Below are 25,551 nucleotides of genomic sequence, written 5' to 3'. Positions count from 1 at the left end.
CAGAAACAGTATTAGTAGATTAAAAATATTAATGGTTGATGAACAGAGAGGAAAAAAGAACAATCATCCATTATTCATCTATTGCCGCACGTCATAAACTTTGTGTCTCATTGTTCATTTGTTGCTATTTTTGTTGATCACACGAGAAGACGACCGTTCTTTGGTGATGCCTAGTCCATAAATATTGCATTTCAATACTGTGGAGAAGTAGTAACCAATCTCATATTGGTATGCATAATCTGATTTGTGTAAAGATGTATTTCTAGCTAAACCCTAAATTTTGGACTACTAAAGCATTAGGAAACACAGTATATGGGTGCTGTCTGTACGTTAGACTGTCAAGCGACTCAAGCCTTTAATAGGCCTTGCGTGGAAAATTGGCAGACATACACTTGAGAATCATTCTAATGAGGCTGAACACATTCCTACCAAGTCTTCTTCTATATACAAAAATCATATGTGAAAAACTAGGGAGTAAACTCTCTAAACATACTGTAAGAGATCTATTTGAATTTACAATGTATGTGGTTTGGCTCTGATAGCAGAGGCAGACCTGAGAACAAGAAATTTGAACTACTCTGAAAATGCCAATATGTTCAACCTCGATCAGAAATCCATAAAGTTGAGCCTTAAAAACCTGCCAGCTCTCAAATCAAACAAATATGATAGAAAGAATAGACCCACAAGTGGAAAGAGTGATGGAAAACTTCTAAGATGATACACTATGCCCTCATATAGACCATTTTTTTCTTTCCAACAGTTTTGACAGGTACCTGTACATAAAATCATTTGGATTTTTCAAGGTTTTCCCGGTCGCTGAAGGAACCATTTCTTGCACCCAACTACTTGCTGATCAAGATTTTCCCTATGTGCTTTGATTTCTGCCCTTAATTTAGCTGTGAAAAATAATGGATGGATGGTCAGACAAATGTAGGAAATGTAAGCAGAAAGACATACATATTCAGGTCGTTCCTACCATGCTTACAACGTATTTGAGGTTAGGGAGCAGACTATCATCTGAAACCCCTCCCTATCTTCCGCAACTCTTGCAGCTGATGAGCTATCTCTCGAACAAATCGTAGTCCTTCCGCTCCATTTTGAAGAGAGTAGAGCATGTGCTCAAGAAAATCATGATCAGTCTCAAGTGCCTCCAACCTATCATTAAGGTCTGAGATTTCATTTTCCAGAATAACCATATCCATTTCTCTAGGATCCATGATATTATTTTCCCCATGGAAATCAGAATCATTAATGGCTTCTTTACATTCTAAATCACCACCACCATCACAATCAGTTTGCCCTTCTCGAGCAGCAGGTCTTCCGTTAGACATATGTAAATCTTTTTTCCCATGCAGAACATTCTCTTCAAGCTGACCATATAATTCATGCCTCTCTTTCCTAGGAGTCTCTTCTTGATTCTTTCCATCATTTAATAGACTCTTCTCTTTTCTAGGAGACTCTGCTTGATTTTCACCATTAAGCATTTTGGAGGAAGCCCCCCTACTGTAAATTTCTGAAAGCTTCCTCTCCAAGCTCTTCAAACAATTTGTAATGTACAGTTTTTCATCTTCAAACTCTAGAAGAGTAGTTTCAGAAAAAGGAGGTTGGTTACTGACTATCGGTAGGTCAGTAGGCATTGAGTTGCAAGTAACAGTGAGATCGTTATTCACACCAGGCACAACAGTACTCTCCACCGGTTCAATCCCACCCACTAAATCCGAAGTTCTGGCATTTAGATTCTCCATCATTGATTCATCTTGGAATTCTAACTTAGAAAACTCTAGCTCTGCTTCCAAGTCCTGTATCTCTTTCTCCTTTTCAGCCAGGAGATCATTGGCTTTCTCCAGTGCCTCCACATCAAACTCAGCCTGCTCTTCCATCATTCTTAAGTAGTGAAGGGCCTCCATATGGAATGCAGCTTTCTCTTCTTGGAGCTTAGTGATCATGGCCATTGCCTGATTTGCAGCAATTGCAGCTGCACTTCTTTCTTCTTCCAATTCCCTGTACAGCTCCTTTATGCATTTCCTGTCATACTCAACCTGTCGTTTTAACCGATCAACTATACTTTCACCTTCAATTTCACTGACATAGCCTCCATCCAGCGATTCAAGACCCGATTCTACTGATGCTGACGAGTGAAGCATCGGGTTTGCATTAGAGCTTGAAGCATCAGTAGTCTGTTTTTCACCCAGATAACCATCTACTGTCGAACTTGTATTCTTTGGTGAGAACTTAATCTCCCGAGCAGAAGAGTCCTGTTGAGCTAACAGTTTCATTTTCTCAGACATAGCATTTAAGTTACTGTGGTATGGGCTTCTAAGTGCTTCTGTAGTAATACCCAATGAATCTCTTTCTTTGCCAATTCCTTCTGACTCAGACATAGCATTTTGGTTTGAACTTATAAGTGCGTCTGTAGTAATACCTGATGAATCTCGTTCCTGAACACATCCCTGTGACTTGGACACAGGATCTACATTACTAGGGCTTGGTTTTATAAGAGGAGCTTCTGTAGTAATACTAGATGAATCCTTTTCCCTAGCACTTCCCTCGGACTCAGACATGGCATTTACATTACTTTGGTTTGATTTTATAACAGCTGGATCATTTTTATCAGATGCTCCGTCATTTGCACAAATAGACTTCAAAAGTTCGACATTCTTATTGAAAGATGCAAATCCAAAGTCGCCTGTCCCATTAATATCTGCTTAAAGGCATTACGAAATTATTATTAATGACATGCATAAGTGCAAAGAGTGCTCGTTTGCAGGCATACAGAGACAAAAAATTAATTAGATTCGTCTGACAATATTCTAACTAATGAGTGCCATCATACACATATAACACAGATGAACTGGAAATGAGAGAAAGTTGTACGTACCCTTTTCTTGTACACTGGGTGACGCAAAGACGTCATCCAGTGAAATAAGCTCAGGTAATGCAGAAGGGTTGGACTTCTGATTGGATTGCTGATAGTTAAGCTCACGGAAGCCAATCTCAAATTCATTATCAGAACCCAAATATTTTACATCAGAGGATTTCCTAAAAACAGGCCAAGGTTCTGAAAGTGACCGCTTGGGTTTGGAGGACCGATTTCTATGCCTTCTTGACTTCAAACCATTTGGTGGTGCTTTAGGCCGATACCGTGAAGCACGTCTGGAACATTCCATCTTAGGCTCATGACTTGCACTGGATACATTGCTTCCATCATCCCCATCAGTAAAAAGAGACTCTGAGTCAGTATCAGAAAAGAGATTCAATTCACTGTATCCTACATGTGACAAGGGATCAACTCCTACTTTTGCAGAATGACGACTAGTAGCTGACGCCGGAGACTTATCCCTGGTCTTCTTTGAACTATCCTGGTCTCGATTTGAACGGCTACGGTTTGGCAAACGTGGCAAAGGAATATTAGGCTTGGGATTTTTTTTCCCAGATGATTTGAGTTCTAGTCCTTTAGGATTTCCTCTACGTCCCCAAGGGCTAGAGCAACGAGACCATTGACCTACATCCACAGAACTATGAACAGGGCTATGAACAGGACTATGAACACAACTTCTGCCAACCACACGCCTCCGAAGACCAGAACTTTCAATATCTGATACCGAATTACCATATGAAAACATATGCATTTCTCGGTTGGAGTAGTCCCTTGTGGTGAAAGGAAAGAAGTAATCTTCATTGTCATCATCCTTACCATAATTTTGACTAGCTATCCAAGATGCGAGCTTTGATATGTGGTTGCTGCAAAGTAGTTCCTCGTAAAGTTGAGAGCTTTCCTTGCCAGTAATATGTTCAAACCTTGAGCACACGATGCAAGGAGTTTGCAGATCACAATAGACCGCAAACTTAGTCAGCAGATAGGATAACAGTGCATCGACTAACAGAAGAAATATCAAAAACCATTCACATGCTGCAGATGTTAGAATGGCTATAAACCCCTGAAAATTCCTCTGCACATCTACTGATGACTTCCCCTTTGCTGCCATCTCCCTCCGAAACCGCTCTACAATCTCATGCTCTTCCAATTGGGAAACTTAAGTACATCACTCCTATCCCCCCAACCCAAACTTAGGCCTTCCATCTTCAATCCGGTCCAGAAAAAGAACCAATTAAGCAATTAGGAACATCAAATTAACTAATGAATTTCAGTTAAGGTAGACAAACACAAGAAGGAATTGACAACAATAAACAAACTCAATGCCTCACCACACCCAATTATGCATTATTAACAAGCATCTAAGCTACTAACCCTCCCAACTGTTCGATATAACACCAATCACCAACTCAAATCAATAAACTTAAATGAAAACCTAACCTAATCAATGTAACAAACCAAACCCAGATTCAGTTCAAGCACCCAATTACCTTTGATTCATGAACAACGCAACAAACTTTTTCCCAAATTCTAATTCTTCAAGCAAACAAACGATTGCCCTCGTACCAATTTCTCCCCACAATCTCAATAAGATGTGAAAGCTTCAACATTGTTCATGATCGAACACAATGCAATGCAGATTGCCATTTCAGAAGCAGATTAAAAAGATCGAAACTTTACAACTTTATTTGGGTGTGCAGATAATGATAACACAATGTTGGAGGAAAGATAAAAAAACGAACCAAAAGAAGAAGAGAGAGGAAATGTGTGTACCTGGTGTGGTGGAGCTTGATGATTGATGTTGATGGAGGAACAAAAAAGCGAAGGAGGAACCAAATGAGACTATGGATTAAAAATGAAAATTCAAGAGGAAATAAAAGGAAAGACGCGGAATTACGAGGGGGTCCTTAGCGTGGGGAAGTGACTGGTGTGGCCGTTGAAAGCCAACTGTCTAGGATTTGTTTGGAAGCAAATAAAGGGCCAAACTAGAAGCCTCTGATATCTTACTTTTGAGCTGCGGGGAATGACACGATCATAAGAGGTCCAAAAATCAACAGAATCCTTATGTTCCGTTGATATATTAGATCATAATAGCTGGGTAACTAGGTTTATGTTTCCCTAATCGAGTGGAAACTTCACGGATTCTTTTTACCGACCGAATTTGAACTATTAAAAACGAGTTAAGTTTTGTACATACTTATGATTAGGATTTAAAAACATCTTTACCAATACTAGCCATTTTTGAGTTAAATTTTAGTCAAATTAATAAAAAATGTCATTTTGGCTAGCGACTTTTAAGATACATCTGCATCAATACTCTCTACTTTAGCTAGTATTAAATTATGATTAGGATTTAAAAGCATCTTTACCAATGCTAGCCATTTTTTAGTTAAATTTTAGTCAAATTAGCAAAAAATGTTATTTTGGCTAGCGACTTTTAAGATACGTCTGCATCAATACTCTCTACTTTAGTTAGTATTAAATTAATATTATTCTATAAATGAAGATTAAATAGTTTATATGTATTTGTATATCACATTAAATAACTTAAAATGAATGTATTAAATTATAGAGAGTCACATCTCACTAGCTACGCTAGTTATATTTAGCTAGCGAAATAGCTAAAAGTTAAAATAACTATATTTTGGCTAGTCTACTGGAGCTCCTAAAATACCTAAAGAGTTAAACACGCTCTCTAAAATAGCTAAAAAGCTAAAATAGAGCCTGATAAAGATGCTCTAAACAAACCACAAATAAGTTTATGATAGGAAATATTAATGCTCATTATTTTATACGATTGAGAACACTTAAGAGCCAAAAATTAGCATATTTGGTGGGTTAATATTCTAATTTTTTGTAATGTAAAACCAAGAATTCATTTTGCTAACTATCGTCATTCTTCATTTTTGGTGCATTGACATATATTCATATATTGTGGTTGGGGGCACGTTTGGTGCATCTGTCAGAGTATGGATCTGCCAGCTGATCTTACCAATGGCTATGTTGACCCTAAAAATATTTTGCCAAAAAAAGAAAGAAGAAGAGCTGCATGATGCCATGATTGTCCTTCCTACAATCATGACGAACAAAAATACCCCACCATGAAACGATCACATAACATATTTCTACCGATGTGAATTATGTGATCCACCCTCAAAGGCTGATATTTGATTGTAGATGTATTTTGTTGCGGTCTCTGAAGGAGTCACGATGCTTGACTCTCTTGCTCACACTTTGTTGAGAAGAAAAGCTTACACTTTGTTGAGAATTAATGATTGGGATGATTACAAGTTTTTACTTTTACCCCATGTCTACAAGAATAGTGAAAACTAAAAGGTAAAAAGTAACAGAAACTGACGAACCTATTCGACCCCATATTTCAGTTTGGTACCACACACACAACCGACTAGAAACTAAAACCCCAGAGAGGAGAAAAACCCCATACAACATTTCTGACTCAAGTTTCATCGCTTGGAATTGATGAGGGGACTATGGAGGTCCTTCACGGTAAGTCCTTTTCTTGCATGTGGGTAAATCTGAATTCGTATCCTTTTTACCCTTCAGTTTGTGAAAGTATCTTTCTTTGATTGATTGAACTCGCAGAGGCTCGGAGGTGTAAGGAGTTACAGTGCGGTGAAGAAGGACCTTAGGATTGAGGGTGTTAAGCATGCCATAGCTGTTGCTTCTGGTAAAGGCGGTGTGGGCAAGTCCACCACTGCAGGTATCATCTTATCTTTCTTTGTCTTAATGGCTTATACTAAAAAGGATTCAACTTTGCTGAGTTTCTGGGCATTTTAGCTTTCTGGGTGTGTAAAGATTAGTCCTTTTTGTAATTACATTAAGTTTTTGAAGCAATTTTTGCTTGATGATGATAATTTTCGACATCCAGTGAACTCTGATTAGAGGATGTTCATTTCAATGCTTAGTGTATGATAGTGGTGGGAAATTGCAGTTAATCTGGCAGTTGCACTGGCTAACAAGTGTGGAATGAAGGTTGGCTTGCTTGATGCTGATGTGTATGGACCAAATATTCCTATCATGATGAAGCTCGAAGGAAAGCCTGAAGTGACCAAAGGTATTGGTTTATTGTTTGTTCAGCATTTATCAGTTCAGTTCTGAGATCTGTTTTAAACTAATTTGTAGATGAGTTACTGGGCATATACATTGCTTGGCTTTACCCCTTTGTATCAAATCTCTAATTCACGCTGGAGAAAATTGACATTATGATCTTCTTCTACCAGATAAGAAAATGATTCCAATCGAGAGCTATGGAGTCAAGTGTATGTCGATTGGACTTCTAGTGGACAAGGATGCCCCACTTGTTTGGAGAGGTCCTATGGTATAAGTGGTAACTAGTCTGAAAGTTTTTGTATATCCTTGCAAATTGTTTTGCTAACTAAAATATCAGATATGAGAGGGTTTAACTGTGGGTGTTGTGTAATTTCTTGATATCCTAAGTTTCATCCTGTGATCTGTCTCTAAACAACATCATTTTTCATTGGACCTCAATATGTTTATAGAGTTGAGCAGTGATGACTTCTGTATAATTGTGTAATTTTTCTTTTCATTATTTTTTATTGGTTTGAGTTACTTCTTGCAGGTATCAAGTGCTCTTGAAAAAATGACAAGGGGGGTTGACTGGGGAAATCTTGATATTCTTGTGGTAGACATGCCTCCTGGCACTGGTGATGCTCATATTACTGTATCCCAAAGGCTGCAATTATCCGGTACCTTGAATTTAAAATTAAAGTGCTTCTGCGATGGTTTTTCTTTTTTGTTCTTTTCGCTTAAAGCAATGATAAAATCGTTTATTGGTAAACTTCCCTGCTCCTTTTCTCGTGAAGCACCCAATTAGAAGTTCATATGACCTTTCTAGTCTTAGCTTCGGTTCAGCAACTATCATTTGGTTTTTCATCACAACTTTTGGTTTGGTTTAGGTGCATTGATTGTTTCAACACCTCAAGATGTTGCACTAATGGATGCTCGCAGAGGAATTAATATGTTCTCTAAAGTTGAAGTGCCTGTGAGATTATTCTTCAGAATTAAAGTTTTCATGTTTTGATATGTTTGCTTTGTTATTTGTAAATATGGTTGATGTCATCAACAAAATAATCTGCTAAGACAGATTTATGGATTGTTGTTTCCAGATTTTGGGAATTGTAGAGAACATGAGCTGTTTTAAGTGCCCAAATTGTGCTGAACGCTGGTTCATCTTTGGGGAAGGAGGATCCCGTAAGACAGCAGCAGAGATGGGAATAGAAGTTGCTGGCGAGGTAGGTTATTACTTATTGAATTGATGTATTTACTTACTGTAATAACTGTATACTTTTTGTTAATATTGATTTGCTTCCTTTTGTGTGAAATCAGTCTCTCTATCTCAGTGCTTTTATTTTGCTGTTGAAAGAATATCTCTCTCTCACTTTCCTCTTCGGTGATTTAAATTTGAGTATGAGAGACAAGAAGTTTTAGATCTTACTACTGGACCTATTAAGTGGAGGAATCTCTCTTAGATGGTCTGTTGTGACTTTCTAAAATCTCCTTTCAACTCATATTGATTTTCTTTTGCTGCAAACAAAGTTTCTATTCTTGGACTCATACCTTGAAGGCTTGACTGCCAATCTGTATTAGTTCTTTGCTGATAAGTGATAACTATAGTATATTTAGAGAAGCTTTAATGATCATATGTGTTTCATTTTCTGTTATCTGTTGATTCCTTATAATTTTTAAGACAACATTATTATATAACTGAGTTATTGCACTTCTGGTTAAATTTAGCCATCCCAAAATAGTTGACAACAACCCCTTTCTTAGATGAGTTGCACCTATGTTCATTAATCTTTCTCTAATCGTAGCTTCACAATGTTTCAGATACCATTAGAAGTGGGGATCAGAAAAGGCTCTGATGACGGTGTCCCAATAGTAATATCAGCACCTGATTCTGATGTCTCAAGGGCATATGTCGATGTGGCTCAGAAAGTTGTCAGCAGACTCGATGAATTATCAAAGGAAGAACATTCACGTCCTGAGATTTCCCTTTGATTTTCGCAGTCTTCCCATCTTCTCCTTACAACTGAAGTTCTTGTGCTGTTCAGTGTTCACTGATGTGGAATTTATTCAAAGCAGAAGAATAATTGCCAGACAAATTATTACACTGTCCATATTCTGCTTTATCTGATTGATACCCATCCTAAGCTGCTTGATTTGAAGTGGTGAATAGTTCTCAGTGTGCACCCTTTTCCCTCAAAAAGTATAAAAGGGGAAAATAAGGGGTTAAGAAAGGACGGTATCCACTTTGGAACTTTGACACGTGATAAAACAAGGCACCATATATTCAGTCAATGACAGAACAAGGTTCATGTTCCAGCTTGAAAGGGCAGTATCAAGGAAAACACTTCAGTATATGCATCATGCAAATGAACCTCTACTAGTGGACTTATCTTTCAGATCTTTATTAAAGCAGAAACAACTAGTCAACCAACTCTTATGGACCCTATGGACAATGTAGAACACTATTAGTTTTTGAACCAAACAGTCGGCTTAAACTAGTTTTCCTTTTCTGTTTGTAAGGAGGCAAACAAGTTAGATGTTACAACAAAAGTCACAACCTCTTACTTACGAAGATAGTATGTTACTGGTTAATATGACTCTGAGTTATCATTATTTGTTTTTGAAAATAAAATAAAAATTAGTAATCATTTTCGGCTTGTTAGATAATTCATGTATCAAACGAGTGTTTCAAGATTTACCAAAGAGATCTAAAAGTCAAACTTATCACTAAGAAAATACAATCATAATGTTTCGTAATGTTTCAGTACAGTGATCTAACCACTTCATGTCCATTCATTAAATAAAAATTATTCTTTCCAAATATTATTTCGTATCGATAGTTATCAGTCGTATAATGCTAAAGTGGCCTCAAATCCTCAAAATCTCGCAAATAGATTAAGCTATTATCGTGTCTTTACCGGTGAAAATCCAATCGGGAATAATTTTTATAAAAAAAAAAGTAAAAAAAAAACAATATAAAGGAAAATATGAAAAAAAAAAAGAAAAAAAGTAAGAGAGAGATAACAACCGGTGGTGTGGTGGGAGCAAACCAACTGAAAGTTGCAGACTGCGTCCAACTGTAGATAGAGAGAACCCAACTCCCTTCTTCTTCTTCTTCTCTCTCTCTCTCTCTCTCTCTCTCTCTCTCTCTCAGTCTGAATGCACAGCGTAACTCTCAAATCCGCAATCCCCTACTACTACTACCATGTCCCCTCCTCCTCCTCCTCCCTCAACCCTAGACGACTCACCCAACCCCACCTCATTTTCCCGCCAAATCACCACCGCCCTTCCCTCACCTGCCTCTCCATCTCCGCCTCCTCCGCCGCCACCACCTCCGCCTCTCTCAACGGCTCCTCCTTCCACTCCCCGACCCTCGCCGTTAAACACATCGACGTCGCCACTCTCGGCAATCTCTGCGTCGACATCGTCCTCAACGTCCCCCAACTTCCGCCGCCCGACGCCGACCGCCGCAAAGCTTACATGGACCGCCTCTCCGCCTCGCCCCCCGACAAGGTAAAATCTCCACTGCAATTTACCCCAGAAAGTAAAATTTGATTGGTAAAAGATTTGAGTTTGATTAGTGTTAACAAGTTGTTGAGTTTGATTTAGAAATACTGGGAAGCTGGTGGCAACTGCAATGTGACTATAGCTGCTGCGAGGTTGGGGCTTCACTGCACTGCGATTGGCCATGTGGGAGATGAAATGTATGGGCAGTTCTTGTTGGATGTTCTTCGTGACGAAGGAATCGGTATGGTTGGGATGAATGAGGATAATGAGGCTGAAGCTTCAAGTGCTTCGTACGAGACGCTTTTGTGCTGGGTTCTTGTGGATCAGTTGCAAAGACATGGTTTTTGTAGGTACAAGTTTTCGTGTATTTCGGGTTCATTGTGGTTACTATTATTCATTATTGCATCCTGTGTGGAGAATGCTGATTATGAATTAATGTGTTTTTTTGGTTTGTCAGTCGAGCTGATTTTAGTAAGGAGCCGGCTTTCAGTTGGTTAAGTAAATTATCCCTACAAGTGAAGACGGCGATAAAACAGTCAAAGATCCTGTTCTGTAATGGCTATGGCTTTGACGAGCTCTCTCCTGCTGTAATAGCTTCGGCTGTAGAGTATGCTGTTGAAGTCGGAACCGCAATTTTTTTCGACCCTGGACCCCGTGGAAAGAGCCTCTCTGCTGGTACGCATGAAGAGCAAGGAACACTTAACCTGTTGTTGAGGATGAGTGACGTTCTTCTTCTAACTTCAGATGAGGTAAGTGCTTTTATCTGTTGTGAATTGTTTTGTGACTCCGGACGTAGTTGCCAAAGTTTTGATTTATGGTCTCTAGTAACACATGACGTAATACTGCATTGTTCATTCTTAATGGTCTCCGGTTCCTAAGTAAAGTCTTAGATTACATATATATGATTATTATGTATGACTCTCAAAATTGTGCATTTCATATTAACACACAAATCAAGATTGTGAACTTTTCTCTCTAGGAAAGAAATGTTGGGAGCAATTTACTCTAGAAGGAATTTATATTAAAAAGGCATTCTTCAGGTCATACGGCATGAGTATACCTTTGCCAATATTAAAAAGGCATTCTTCAGGTCATACGGCATGAGTAGGGTCCTTACTAACCCTCTCTCCAACCACCTATCTCTCTTCCCAGAAAGAAAAAGAAGGAATATATTTTTTTTGTTTTGGTAGTGAAATCCTATCGTAGATTATGCTGCATACTCTTTTGTTATCTTGCTCTCTGCTTACCCATTCTACTGGTACTAACCATCTGCAGGCTGAGTCATTGACTGGCATTAAAAACCCGATATTAGGAGGGAAGGAGTTGCTCAAGCAAGGGGTGCAAACAAAATGGGTGATTGTTAAAATGGGGCCAAAGGGTTCAATTCTTATAACTAAGTCTGGTATCTCTTGTGCACCAGCATTCAAGGTATCATTTTTTTACTTGATATTCTCTTATGACATAGCTTAATCTTTCTTATTTGCCGTTTTATGATATGAAATACTGTGTTTCTAGATTTAGATCATATATTTAGGTTGGAATCATGAAGGAGAAAAATGACTTGAATTTGAAAGACTGTAAAACATTGTATTCAAAGTACTTGATATGATACAAACTTGAACGGATTCAAATGACTGTAACACAGAACCATTTCAATTTTTTGTATCCTTTCTTTTCTGAATTCAGATATAAGTTATAGTCCAGTAGATATGTGAAACAGTTTAATCAAGTAATTTAACCATGTAAAATGAAAGAAATCTCTACATATGGAATCACCGTATTAGATGGACCCTGTATGGCTGTCAAATGAAAGAAATCTCTACATATGAAAGAAATATCTACATATGGAATCACCCTTTTAGATGGACACCTGTATGTATTTCTTTTGTTGGATCACCGAGGATCAATGAAATCCTTTCATGCTGAAGTCATGTTTTCTATAGTCAACAACAGTGATATACATGCTTGGTATGCTTATTGCTCTGTGTGTGTGTGTGTGTGTGTGTGTGTGTTGTGTATCTTGACGTTTCCTATTGAGTATATTAGTTGAACCTAAAATTTTGGCTTTAGATATGTATATATTCAAGAAGCACCCTCATTCCTTTTATCTGTGATTCCCATTTCAGTTTTCTTTTTTGGCTACACAAAGCTAAAACCTAACGATTGTGCCTTGAATTGACAGGTAAAGGTCATGGATACTGTTGGATGTGGAGATAGTTTCGTAGCTGCTATTGCATATGGTTTCATCCATGGTATGCCAATGGTAAATACACTGGCAATTGCAAATGCAGTGGGTGCTGCAACCGCCATGGGTTGTGGTGCTGGTAGGAATGTGGCGACATTGGATAAAGTAATTGAACTTGTGAAAGCTTCGGATCTTAATGAGGATGACAAGTTTTGGAATGAAGTATTTGATGAAAATTTGGGTGTTCAGGAAATTACTGCTATCTCAAAATTGGCCATTAATGGAAGTGACGGTCGGCTCAATTGTGTACCTTTGCAGAAGGTTGTAACAGAATTGCTTCCTAAGCTCAAATCTGCAGAGCTAGAGAGAAAAGTGCCGTGTTGACAGATCATAACCACAGCAGTAGGGCTTAGCAATGAACTTTGTTGTTGGAGCTATTTCGTTCTCCGTGTCTGATTATACCGTTGCAGTTCTACTTCCATGACATGACGACTGCCCTCCCTATACACAGTGAAACCATGCTGGGTTCATTTAGATGAAATGCTTGAAATTAGTGAGCTTTCATAGGTGAAAAGTTTATCCTTTGAATTAGTAGGTGGCGGTTTTGGTCCAGTAAATCTAGGATGCTGCTGCATGACAATGATTGTCACTCCTGCACAGATCTTCCATTCTTTGCACCATGTCGATTTTATACTCAATGCCTATGTAGCTGGTGCCTCATTTTTCTTCGACTGTATGTATTGAATTTTGTTTCGATAAGTTGTATGTAATGTTTATCTGTTTTCTGGCCCGATCATCTCCTGTACCCCTCCTCTCTTCCGTTCTACAACCACAAAAATGATATAACATCACTCGTTGCAGTTTCAGATGTTCGAGATGGGTGTTGAACGCAGTTGCAGCTGTTCGATTTGGTTTTGGCCTTGAGAGTTCTATATCAATCCCAAGTTGTGATTGGCAGTAGTAACTGAGAGGTAGTAACTAGCAAGTATTCCAGGAAGAGAAACAAGGAGAGAGGGACTGGTACTGAAGTCAAATCCCAAGAAAGCCATGAAAGTGGTGGCGGAAGTACAAGAGTGCCCTTTCGCCGTCGCAATAGATAAATGCCCCTGTTGGTCGTAGCCCTCGCCTTCTAAGAAACAACGAGCGTACCATCCCACCATCATCCTGTCTTCCTTTTTTGCCCTCATCCATCTCATTGGTTATCGTTTCTCCTTGTAGCAATGAGTGATCCTAAAAGATGATGGAGACTACTAGCCTACCAGGCTAACAAAGAACAATGGTTTTATTATATCTAAATATAATGATAATGAAGTTAACTAATCAGACCGCACTGTAAAGAGAGATGATAAACAAAATAAGTACAAGACACTGTCGAGAAGAAGATGAACAAGATCAACTCATGATATATTGTACAAAGAGCGACTTGTTAAATTTTATTCACATATTTTTACTCGTTTTAAACTTACAGTTTTAGATTTGATTATATTCACATCTCACGTGAAATTTCTTTGATTAACAGTTAAAGTAACATACATTTTTACTTTCATAATTATTTTGTCAATCTTACTTAAATGAATGCTAGTTGTTTTATTCATCCAGAAAATTATCTAATTTTTTGTTTGAAAGTACCAGAAAATTATCTAATTTAATCACAACACTCCTATTCCCCGTCGTAATCCCCAAAGTAAAATCAAAAGCGGAGAAGAAGAGGAGGGGCAATATAGGAGTTTCACAAAAAGTAGAGGAGAAGAAGAATCAGGATGACATAAATACCCTAAAAATTGGCTAACCCTAGAATCTGCGAAGGTCCAATTGCGGTGCCCCTGCAAAATTTCTGTGCCCCCATCTCTCTTCTCTTTGTACCCTTCCCTCGTTTCTGGTTTGTTTTCCCACCCGCCCAAACTCTCATCTCTCTCCCTCTTTTCCTTTTCTTTCAAATCAAATTTATTATTTTTCCATCAATGTCTAATACCCTAACAGTTACTCTTGGCTTTGATTTTGCAGGATCACTCTTTCAGCTTCTTCTTCTGCTTCTTGGTTCTGGGCAGACTTAATAAGGTGAGTGAGTTCTAACCCAATTTTTGCTTATTGGAAACTCTGTAAAGTTTGATTTTTTATGTTCCTCGATTCAATTACAGTGAACCCAATTGGGTTTTGGGTTCATACTTGTTTCCAATTTTGATCCTTCTGAGGACCCAATTGGAGTATACTATAGCAAATTGAGTTTCATACTTTTAAGTTCAAAGAAAACCAATCAAAGGCTTAGGATTTGTCAATCTGCCTTATTCATGTATATGTTTGAAGCCAATGAGTTAGTTTTTGTCTCTTGGGTTTTCGGCTTTATTGGTTTAGTAATTCACTCACTCACTACAGGATTGTTATGTACTGATTTTGATCAATTCAGACTGTGATTTTGCTGATCCCCTAAGATTGTTAGATTTAGTTGATGTACTGTAGTTGTGATATAGTTCGGAATATAGATGATATCTAATTGGTTGCTGCCCATGGTGAAAGGAATATCGATTTGATACAAAGCCGCATTCTTTGTGACGCAGGTCTACTCGGGAGCACTGAGACATAGTAGGCGGAGCTTTTTTCAGCTGTAGGCAACATTTGATTGAATAGGAAGGGTTTGGTTCTGCTGATCCCGGGGCTTGTTATGGCAAATGATAATCTAATCATGGGGAAGAATCGTGATTTTCCGTTGGCTCAAAATCCGCAGCTGGGTGTGGGGCATGATCACAGTATGATTATGGGTCAAAGTCATAGTTTTGCACTGGGACAAACCCATGATCAGGATTTGGAAGTAGGGCATGGTACTCGTGATGATAAGCAGGGTCTCAGAGATGCACATGATCATGGATTAGCTTTTGACCAGACGAACGAACATGTGATAGCTCTACAAGAGATGCAGAATCTTGAAGGAGAAGAAGAAGCTTTGGGTTTGGATCAGGACAATGTTCTTGAAGCCGATCAAGAGAATATTGATGTTAACAGCCATGCTCTTAGCGTGGGTTTGATGGATAGTCATGAATTGGCTGTTGCTGAGAACCACGATCTTTCTGAAAATTTAGATTTAGAGATGGATCAAAATCAGCACATGAGTATTCTACCTGTCTCATTTGAGAGTATGGATAGTCCTCCTGTTCTTCAGAGTCGAGCGTCAGCTAATTCTAATCACCAGCTGGCTGTTGGGCAAGAGTTTCCTGATGTCCAGAGCTGTCGAAGGGCACTGAGAGATGCAGCTATTGCGCTTCACTTTGAGATACAAACAGTCAAGTCCGACAAAACTCGTTTCACTGCCAAATGTGCAAGTGAAGGATGCTCTTGGCGAATTCATGCTGCAAAGCTTCCTGGTGTGCCTACCTTCTCAATAAGGACCATTCATGAAGAACATACTTGTCGTGGAATCACTCATCTTGGTCACCAGCAAGCCTCAGTCCAGTGGGTTGCAAATACTGTGGAACAGCGTTTGAGGGAGAATCCTAATTGCAGACCAAAAGAGATACTAGAAGAGATCCACCGCATTCATGGGATTGCATTAACATATAAGCAGGCATGGAGGGGGAAGGAACGGCTAATGGCTGCTGTTCGTGGATCTTTTGAAGAAGATTATCGCCTCCTTCCTCAATATTGTGAACAGATCAGAAGGACCAATCCAGGAAGTATCGCCCAGGTTTATGGGAATCCTGATGATAACTCCTTCCAGCGTCTGTTTGTATCATTACATGCATCAATATATGGATTTTTGAATGCATGTAGGCCTCTTCTTGGACTTGATAGAGTTCCTCTGAAAAGCAAGTATCTTGGGACTTTGCTTTTTGCTACTGGATTTGATGGAGAGGGTGCTTTATTTCCATTGGCATTTGGAGTGGTAGATGAAGAAAACGATGAGAATTGGATGTGGTTTCTCTCCGAGATTCGGGTCCTGCTAGAAAATCATGCAGAGTACATGCCAAGGCTTACAATTCTGTCTGATAGGCGGCAGGGTATTGTTGATGGAGTGGAAGCGAACTTCCCAACTGCTTTTCATGGGTTTTGTTTGCAGCATTTAAGCGACAGTTTACGGAAGGAATTTAATAGTACTGCGCTTGTTAATCTTCTATGGGAGGCTGCTTATGCTCTTACTCGCTTTGAGTATGAACAAAAAATTGTGGAGATTGAACAGATATCTCTAGAAGCAGCCCAATGGATTAGACAAATTTCACCATCGTTGTGGGCAACATCATGGTTTGAGGGTACAAGGTTTGGGCAGTTGACGGCTAATTGGGCCGAATCATTAAATTCTTGGATAGCAGAAGCATCTGGGCTTCCAATAATTCAATTGATGGAGTGTATCAGACGACATCTGATGACTTGGTTCAATGAACGTCGTGAGATGAGCATGCAGTGGGGAAACATACTTGTTCCTTCTGCTGAAAGCTCTGTGACAAAGGCAGTTGAGCTTTCTCAGCCCTTCAATGCTTTCCGTGGAAATGATGCTGATTTTGAAGTTAGGTACCCTGAAGGCTCGCATATAGTGGATATTCGTAACCGTAGATGTACATGCAATGGATGGCAGTTCTGTGGGTTGCCATGTTCTCATGCAGTGGCAGCTCTCCGCTCTTGTGGGCAGAATGTGTTTCGGTTCACTGAAAGTTGTTTCACTGTGACAAATTATCGGAAAGCCTACTCAGAGACGATACATCCTATTCCAGATAGAACTCTTTGGAAGGAGATGGCTGGTTTTGAAGATGAAGCCAATGGAAGTTTATGGCCCACGATCAACCCACCAAAGTCGCTTCGGCCGCCTAGTCGACCAAGGAAAAGGCGAATTCGAGCAGAAGATGCTGGTCGTGCTAAACGAGTGGTGCATTGCAGCCGCTGCAATCAGACTGGTCATTTTCGAACAACTTGTTCAGCTCCCATATAGTTCCTCGATACTGTGCAAACTGCAAAGAAGATATACACTTTTCTCATTTAATTTTATTTTTGCTCAGATTTTCTTTCTTGATTTGTATTTGTTTTTCTGTGTTCATAGAGATAAATCTCAGCTGTTCCTTAGGCATTTGACATTCGCATAATAATTGTTCAGTAAAGTTGTTTCAGGTCTTAAATATAAGGGTCTAGTTCAATCTTTGTCCTGGATTTTTGCACCTTATTCACCTGAAGGCTCTTTTGACTTGTTAAAGAATCATCAAGCCACTAATTCTCCTTTGTATGTGCTTCAAGGGTGTGTACATGCTTGTAAACTTTTTTTTTTTTTTTTTTTGGCGAGATGTACATGCTTGAAACTTTGAGAGACTTTATCAATCAGAACAGACATGAACAAAGTACCTAATCAGAAGTTCAAGCAAGAAGTCAACATAAAAAAGGTCCCAAACTTTGATGAAGTTGAATATGTTCAAGTCAAATATCACAGCCATGGCAGACATGAATAACAGACTGCGAATCCAGGTAAAGCTTCAGACCTATGAGCTTAAGTGAATGTTTTATTTATGTTGATATTTTTGAAGCAGAAAACTATATTTACATAAACATGTAACATAGATATAATAGCGCACTGTAATTGATTGAAAACATTCCAAAATCTCTATAACTCGTTGTAGACAATCTAACTCCTTTTCAAGCTAAGTTGCACGGACACGGTGACACGACACGGCAGGACACGGAGACACGGCAAAACTTAAAATCTGAGTTTCCGACACGGCTTGGACATGACAAACAAAATTATATATTTATGTATTTTTAATAAATAAAAAATATACTAATTAAATAAATTCATTACATTACCAAATAAAGTTCTAAATTCAATCTATTTCATAACCATAAGAAATAAGTCAAGTGTATAATTAATAATATTAAAAGCAGCAGACCTCTAGCACCTAAAATATAACATTAAAGAAAAACAAACGAGCAGTAGCTTGTTTTCAAACAGGACAATCTCTAGTACAATAGCACCTAATAGACAAGAATATGAACTAATATAATTATCATATCCATAATCCATCCAAACTTGTTATTCCATAATTAATCTAATATAAAATGAATAGAAAATTTACATTTTTTTATAAAAATACAAAAAATTAAAAAATTAAAAAATCTGAAATGCTGACGTGGTGTGTCGCAATGCCATGTCAGGGCCGGTCAACGTGTCCAAAAAGTCAACTTTTTCGGACACGCCACGTGACGTGTCGGACACGTATTTTGCCGTGTCGGGCTCCGTGTCGGCGTGTTGGACACTCCGACACTCCAGGGGTATGGAGTGTCCGTGCAACATAGTTTTCAAGTCTCTTAGCGATTTTCAGTTAATCGACGACTAGCCACCCCTTAGCGTCTAGGCAGCCGCCCATGAGGATTTTGAGAACGCTGCTAATTGTTACAAGTTTTCAAAGGCCGCTGAAAATTGGGGAGAACATGCTTGTAATGTAGGAACATTGTGCTATTTGGGAAAGCATTCTGACTTCGGCTGAGAACAGTCTTTGATATGTATGGAGTAATGATTCCACCAGCTTCTACTTCGTCTATTAAACTTTGATCGAGTCTGCTACTTTCTGGTAGTAATATATACAAATACTCGATTAGGCGCCACTTTCAAACAAACATATGAAGATTAATTTGTTTATTTGGCTCTTGGATCATGTGTGGTTTTCTATTCATTTCTTTCAAAGTATTGGAAACCTATTAACCTACAAGTTAGAGACATATTTAGTACGACTTCACTTACGTCGACAAACTAAGAACACAATACAATATATGGGATGAATTAGTTCACACAACTATTACTTTACAAACCCAACACTGTAAATTCCTGAGTCGATGAAGAAGGTTGTTGATTCAGACAGATTTTAGGTTTGATTTTTCTTGTGACACATGGTTTATTTCAACACACTAAAAGGATTGACACTCAACCAATTCATGTGAGACATTCTAAAGGACCAACAAAACCATCAGAATATGACATATATAGAGAAACTGGAACAGTAAAAAGTGGATCAAGACAAAACATTAGCTAGTGCATATATATTATGCATAATGACTTCATATTCCACCTTTGTTTCTGTCCCTTTGGCTTTTCTTTACCTTTAAATTCTTTGGTTGTGTTTCTAATGGCTTTAACGTACACGCCAATGTGTGTTAAGCTTGGGATTTAAGCTTGGCATCACATTTTCTGCTATCTGCTGCGTACATTATGCATGCCATCATTGAAGTTGAAGGTTCTCTTCTCGATCTCCACCTGCTCTCATTGTCCCTTTACTCTAGTGGCAAGCAAAAGACATATCCTTTGCTTGAGACTTGCATTAAACCAAGGTCAAGATCCTTCATGGTTCAAACCAATTTAGAACTGTATCATGCTTTATGATTTGGTTATGGTCCAAGATTGTATAGCTTTGATGTTAAAAGAAGCTTAAAGACAGGATTGTATACAATTTGGGTTGACATTTCTCTCACAAATTTGCAATTAGTTGCTTGTGGAAAAATCTTAAATAACCTTCGTGCTCCTCATCACAATTATTCAAACTTCATATTAGTATCGATGGTTTTGCACATAAAGTCCTCGGATTTGGCTATGTGAATGTATGAAAAGGAAGGTTAGGCAGGGGTGTAGAAAGTGGACTCCATGTCGATGACATGTGATTAGGAGAATAGACTCGTCATTTACATCCTTACGTATATATAAGGACCCCCCATGAAATATATATAATGCATGGCCATATCAAATCCAACTCTCTCCCTCTAAATGTCATCTCTCTCTTTCTCTCCCTAATAGTTGAGGGGAATGTCGTCTGGTTCGAAATCGTTCTGTGAGCTCAAGTATGATCATCAGGATGATTTCGGACCAGGCTTCATTCCCCTCAAACTAGGAGACATACACTCTTCATGCACTGATGATCGAAGACCCTCCCAGCTGTATATGTTCTATGTTATGAAGAACATATCAGGTTTGCTCTTATGCAGAAGCAGAAAGCTTCACTGATCGAGTACCTCAAATTGGTAACCGGAGCAAGTAAACATCAGGTAATTGACATGATGCAGCTTTGTTTTCCATTTCTTCCATGCTTAGCTCATCCTAACATGTTGATAAAGATGTAAAGTGCCAATGTGTGAACAGATGACTTGAGGAATGAAACTCAGGCTTAATTTGAATTCCTTCAGTCCCTTTATATATGAAGGTTGTTTTTTGAGAAATAGGATAAAGATAGAAAAATTAATAACAGTCCAATCCCCAGAAACATTCCAGGCTCATCTGCAAACATGCAAAGGCATCATGACTTCATGAGCTAAGCTTTAAGTTTATATTTATATGCCATACCAGACCTGCAAGATGAGCAGGTCAACCCTAAATAGAGGGGAGTTAAAAACTGAAAATAATGAGTCCCATGGTGGCTCAGATTCACATGTGGTGCTCATAAGTTCAGGTGGGTCAATCTCCCTGGACACTAGCTTCTCAATTGCTGCGAGATATGATTTGGTTTTGTCCTGATTGTAATTGAAAAACAAGAAGTAGCAGTGTATCCACAAACAGGGATCATAAATTGGGAAATGCATAGTATGATGATGATATTGAGAGAGCTATAGTGTGGCTCTGATTTTCAAATTGAAAGTAAGGTTTGGAATCCAAGTAGTACTTGTTTGTGGGGTTTGTTAGGACTCAGAGAGGGATGAGAATTGGGGATGAAAAGATTACAAAGAGAGAAAAAGCAGGGGGTGCCAACCAATACCACCTTGTCTGCTTATGTCTATTTACTCATGCATGCTATGAAAACCTGCTTCATGAATAGTGATACCAAAATCATAGCATTGAGACTAAAGCTATAAGAAACTACTCTATGTACTGGTTTTGTGATATATTTCATACTGGTCTTCCGGGCAGTGAAGTTCTTGATGACTTTTCTCACAGTTCCTTCTCAACATTCAAACTGCACTCAAACCAAAACAAAAACAAAAAAAACAAAACAGTGAAAATTGCACAATGAGAATAATGATTCTTGCAAAAGCTAACATTCATAGAGTAAGCATTATAAATTTAACCCAAGTTTTGTGTACTTAGGAACCAGGATTTTCAAAATGAACAAAAGGAGGAAACAAATGATTTGGCAGGGGAAAGAGGCCAAACTAAATACCTAACATAGATCTTACACAAGGTTAAAGATGGGTGATGAAGTTATGAATCAATCTAATTACTTTATTGACCTACCAACTGATGATACTAAAAAGCAGACAATAACAACATAAAAATCTATTCCAGAGGACCCGTTGTTATGGGCTAGTCTACCTTGAATGACATACACACCTTTAATGTGTTTCAAATCATCAACAAGATTAAGCTCTTATCCCAATCATATAGGTCTCACTATCCGAGTAGAATGTAGGAGATAAAGGGAGAAAACTTAAGAGGTAGTAGCTTTTACCTCTAAACTATGAGCCCGGCCTCACCATCTGCTGGCAATCTGGCATGGTTTACTATGCTGTAAGGAAACCTTCATTACAGCAACTGCTTACCTTAATGAACCATGATCACAAATCAAACACTTTGTTTAGTGGGTTGTACCAAAGATCAGCTAAATGGGACCCTGAAGTTATCATTTCAACTAATTTTATTGCTGGGGATGACAGGAAAAAAGTTTCTAAATGACTAGGCCAATGACCTAGTTTGATTGGAGAGAGAGAGTGAGAGAGGTTGAGGCATAAATCTAATAACATAGATGGCCATCTAACATAGATGGCCGGAATCCTTTGGGAAATCTTTCCGGTCTCAGTATTGTTGTTTCCTTCAAAAATGGAAACTATTTGTATTCATGCGGGTGCGATCATTCTTCATGTTGGCCATTGAATGTGGAGGGGTGGTCACTTTTATTAGTTTAAGTTTACTAGTTCCCCCATCAACCATGCAATGCAGCAAAAGACGAGTAAGAAGCTAATGTTATGCTTAGGGCAAAGCAGTAAGGTAAGCTGAGATGGGGGCTAGCTGTAAGTCTGTAATCTATGAATACACCAAGTATACTCATAGATAGACACATACACTGTTATACTCTAATACATTTCACTCAACTTAACCCAATTAGATAGGCAAAACTCACGATCCAATTCATTCTACGTCTTTTGACAGTTAGGACTTGGAATTAAATATTTTCTTTTTCTGCAATGAAATGGATTTCATATTTTGTCAGCCTGCAATAATAAGCTGGGAATACTTTGAGCTCATCAAGAAAAGAAATCAAACAAAAGGCTAGACATTACAGTAGGACTTGCAGACGAGAATATACTGTAAAATTCCGATCTATTACTAAATGCTCAACATGAATATATCATAAAAACCCAGGTATAATGAATGCAATGGGAAGAAGTTAGAACCTGTATTACAACAGTATCATGTAGAAAAGGGGATGGACTGATTACTACAACTTGGCAGATCACAACATTGGAAACGAAGTCTATAAAACAATGGAGGTAAGCATTTCTTCAACTTAAAACCATGTCATAGTAGAAGAGACCAGGAGAAAAATGAACTTCTGATATGTACAGCATGTGGCCGCTATAAGTTGATTCTTTGCAACCTAAATGTTTGTGACTCACCCGCAGACTGAGCCACTAATGAATGCAAGTTCAAATCCATCACACTACACCATTAGTCTGATCTTCCCTCCAATAGATTCCACTGCTACAGTTTTTTGTACATGATATAATAACAATTGCCAAATGAGACAATGGCAAATGCAACTTCACTGTTCACAATATCTGGCTACATGTATGACTAATCATATCAGAAGAACTTCAGTATGGAGTATTGAAGTTACTTGAATTTTTGCACCTCATCTTTCAATTGGCTAAATTTTGGAAGCCAGTCCAAACATTTGCGATAGCTTTCATCCTTCGAGAGTAAGTCTATGACAATGGAGGTTGTAGAGATATCTGGTGACAGATTTCTTTCCGACATCTTATGAAGAAGTTCAACAACCTTTTCCAAGTCATCATTTTGGCAGAAACCACGCATAAGGGTATTAAAAGTGACGAGGTTTGGAGCACAACCCTTGCCTTCCATTTCCAAAAACAAACTATTTGCCTTTTCGAGTTGTCCTTCTATACAGAGCCCATGAATCATCATGCTATATGTTATAACATTTGGTACCAGGCCCTTTCCTGACATTTTGTGAAATAGATCCCAAGCAGTTTCAAGCTTCCGTGCCTTACAATACCCATTAATAAGTGAATTAAAAATTTCTACGCTAAGTTTACAGCTGCGGCTGTTTTCTAATGTATGAAATATATCTGTTGCCTCTGGTATGCAATCATTTTTGCAAAGCCTGTCCAACAATATCTTATATGTAGATAAATTAGGTAGCACGTTCTGACTTTGCATCTCAGAAAACAGCTTCTGTGCATCCTGAACTCTTCCTAACTTAAACAGACCAGTTAGTAAGGCATTATAAGTTACTACTGTTGGACTAACTCCTTTGCAGATCATTTCCTCGTAAATATTGACAGCTTCATGTATCTTCCAATATTTGCAGTATCCACTGATCAACACATTGTAGCTAACAGCATCAGGTTGACACCCTCTACTTGAAATTGCATGAAACAGCTCTCTCGCTTCATTAAGGTATCCAGCCAAACAGAAGCCATCTATCAAAGTGTTGTATGTAAATAAATCAGGACTAATGCCTCTTTGTATCATAAGCTTTAGCAAATCCCTGCTATCATTCACATTTCCCCTTCTGCAAAGTGCCGCTATTAGCACATTGAACGTCACCAGATTAGGCTTGATACCACAATGCACCATCTCATGCAACAACGCTTTGCCTGCTTCCCATTTTTTATTATAGTACAAACCATGAATCAGAGCACTATACACAATCACATCAGGAAGAATTTCTCTATCTTTCATTTCTACGAAAAGTTCTTTTGCCTCATCTATCCTGCCATCCTTACAAAGCCTATCAATAATAATCCCATAAGTCACCACATTCGGCTTACAGTAAACACCAAATCCGCCATTCCCCTTAGCCATATCTTCATGTAACCTAAGTGCCACACTAGTCTTGCCAGCTCTGCACAAGCCACTAATCAAAGTACCACAAGTCATCACAGTAGGCTGACACTGAAACTTGACCATTTTCTCCAACAACATCAATGCCTCATCAATCCTATCCTCCACACACAACCCTTTAACCAAACAAGTAAAAGTCACAGCACTTGGTCTATAACCCCTCCTAATCATACTTCCCAGAACCACCAAACCATCACAAACCCGTTTCACATTACAAAAGCAATTGAGCAAAATATTAAGCGTAATGAAATCAGGCAACAACCCAGAAGACGTTAACTTATTGCAAAATGAGAAAACATGAGAGTAATGCTTACTCTTGGCAAGTCCACCTAACAAACGATTGAATGATGCCATTCGAGGAAGAGGTTGCATATGAATCATGTGGTCAAAATAGTGAACTGCTTCATTGAGAGTGAAATCACCTGACTTACAATTGGTTTGGAGGAAACTTTCAAGTGGGGTTTGGATTGGAACACTGGGAATTGGGTCTTTTGCTGACGTTGTGGGAGTTGAAGAAGTGGGTTTAGCTGCAACTTGGTTTGTTGATAAAGATGAAAGCTTGGTTGAATTTGAAGAAGTGGGTCTTTCTGTGTTTGAGAATAAAGACGAAAGCTTGCCTTTTGAAGCAGCACTTCTTGAAGAGCATGACATCTCGTAACAGAACACAAGCTGAACACCACCTGGTTTCGTTTTTTTTGATAAGGTGATACCGCTTAATAGGGAAAATGCCTTGATGTCTAAATATTTGAAAATTAAAACTCATTTCAATTAAAGTCTTATCTTTGTGCCTATTTTAATGATTCTTAAGAAAAAGACATTATTACCCTGTGTTTAATTAAATCCACACAGTTTTTATCTCTTTCTTCTTCTTCTTCTTCTTCTTCTTCTTCTTCTTCTCTCTCTCTCTCT

The 25,551-nt window shown here is 38.5% G+C and overlaps 5 protein-coding genes and 1 pseudogene across 5 annotated transcripts; 3 read left to right on the top strand and 3 right to left on the bottom strand.

Annotated features, from left to right (window-relative positions):
* The window catches only part of LOC101292768, an 8,604-nt pseudogene extending 7,775 nt beyond the window's left edge, over positions 1 to 829 (bottom strand).
* Positions 830 to 929: 100 nt separating this feature from the next.
* LOC101292479 lies at positions 930 to 3,986 on the bottom strand. The gene is made up of 2 exons (XM_004292144.1): positions 2,879 to 3,986; positions 930 to 2,701 (listed from the first exon to the last, which is right to left on the bottom strand). Exons 1-2 carry the CDS (start codon positions 3,984 to 3,986, stop codon positions 1,014 to 1,016), a joined length of 2,796 nt encoding a protein of 931 aa, XP_004292192.1. The 3' UTR covers positions 930 to 1,013.
* A 2,283-nt stretch (positions 3,987 to 6,269) lies between these two features.
* Positions 6,270 to 9,545, top strand: LOC101302216 (iron-sulfur protein NUBPL-like). Its single transcript, XM_004289865.1, has 8 exons — positions 6,270 to 6,382; positions 6,479 to 6,596; positions 6,828 to 6,950; positions 7,117 to 7,214; positions 7,476 to 7,602; positions 7,813 to 7,898; positions 8,023 to 8,148; positions 8,744 to 9,545. Exons 1-8 carry the CDS (start codon positions 6,356 to 6,358, stop codon positions 8,912 to 8,914), a joined length of 876 nt encoding a protein of 291 aa, XP_004289913.1. The 5' UTR covers positions 6,270 to 6,355; the 3' UTR covers positions 8,915 to 9,545.
* A 536-nt stretch (positions 9,546 to 10,081) lies between these two features.
* On the top strand, positions 10,082 to 13,394 carry LOC101292184 (5-dehydro-2-deoxygluconokinase 1-like). Its single transcript, XM_004292143.1, has 5 exons — positions 10,082 to 10,435; positions 10,532 to 10,779; positions 10,887 to 11,178; positions 11,705 to 11,857; positions 12,612 to 13,394. Exons 1-5 carry the CDS (start codon positions 10,082 to 10,084, stop codon positions 12,996 to 12,998), a joined length of 1,434 nt encoding a protein of 477 aa, XP_004292191.1. The 3' UTR covers positions 12,999 to 13,394.
* Positions 13,395 to 14,512: 1,118 nt separating this feature from the next.
* On the top strand, positions 14,513 to 17,713 carry LOC101301918. Its single transcript, XM_004289864.1, has 2 exons — positions 14,513 to 14,672; positions 15,170 to 17,713. Exon 2 carries the CDS (start codon positions 15,274 to 15,276, stop codon positions 17,524 to 17,526), a length of 2,253 nt encoding a protein of 750 aa, XP_004289912.1. The 5' UTR covers positions 14,513 to 14,672; positions 15,170 to 15,273; the 3' UTR covers positions 17,527 to 17,713.
* Positions 17,714 to 23,388: 5,675 nt separating this feature from the next.
* On the bottom strand, positions 23,389 to 25,293 carry LOC101291892 (pentatricopeptide repeat-containing protein At3g22470, mitochondrial-like). The gene has a single exon (XM_004292142.1). The coding sequence runs from the start codon at positions 25,291 to 25,293 to the stop codon at positions 23,389 to 23,391; it is 1,905 nt and encodes a 634-aa protein (XP_004292190.1).
* Positions 25,294 to 25,551: the final 258 nt, after the last annotated feature.

The sequence above is a fragment of the Fragaria vesca genome, linkage group LG2 (genome assembly GCF_000184155.1).
Source record: "Fragaria vesca subsp. vesca linkage group LG2, FraVesHawaii_1.0, whole genome shotgun sequence".
NCBI lineage: Eukaryota > Viridiplantae > Streptophyta > Magnoliopsida > Rosales > Rosaceae > Fragaria > Fragaria vesca.
The sequence above is the reverse complement of the archived record's forward strand: the minus strand, read 5'-3'. Positions and strand labels throughout refer to the sequence as shown.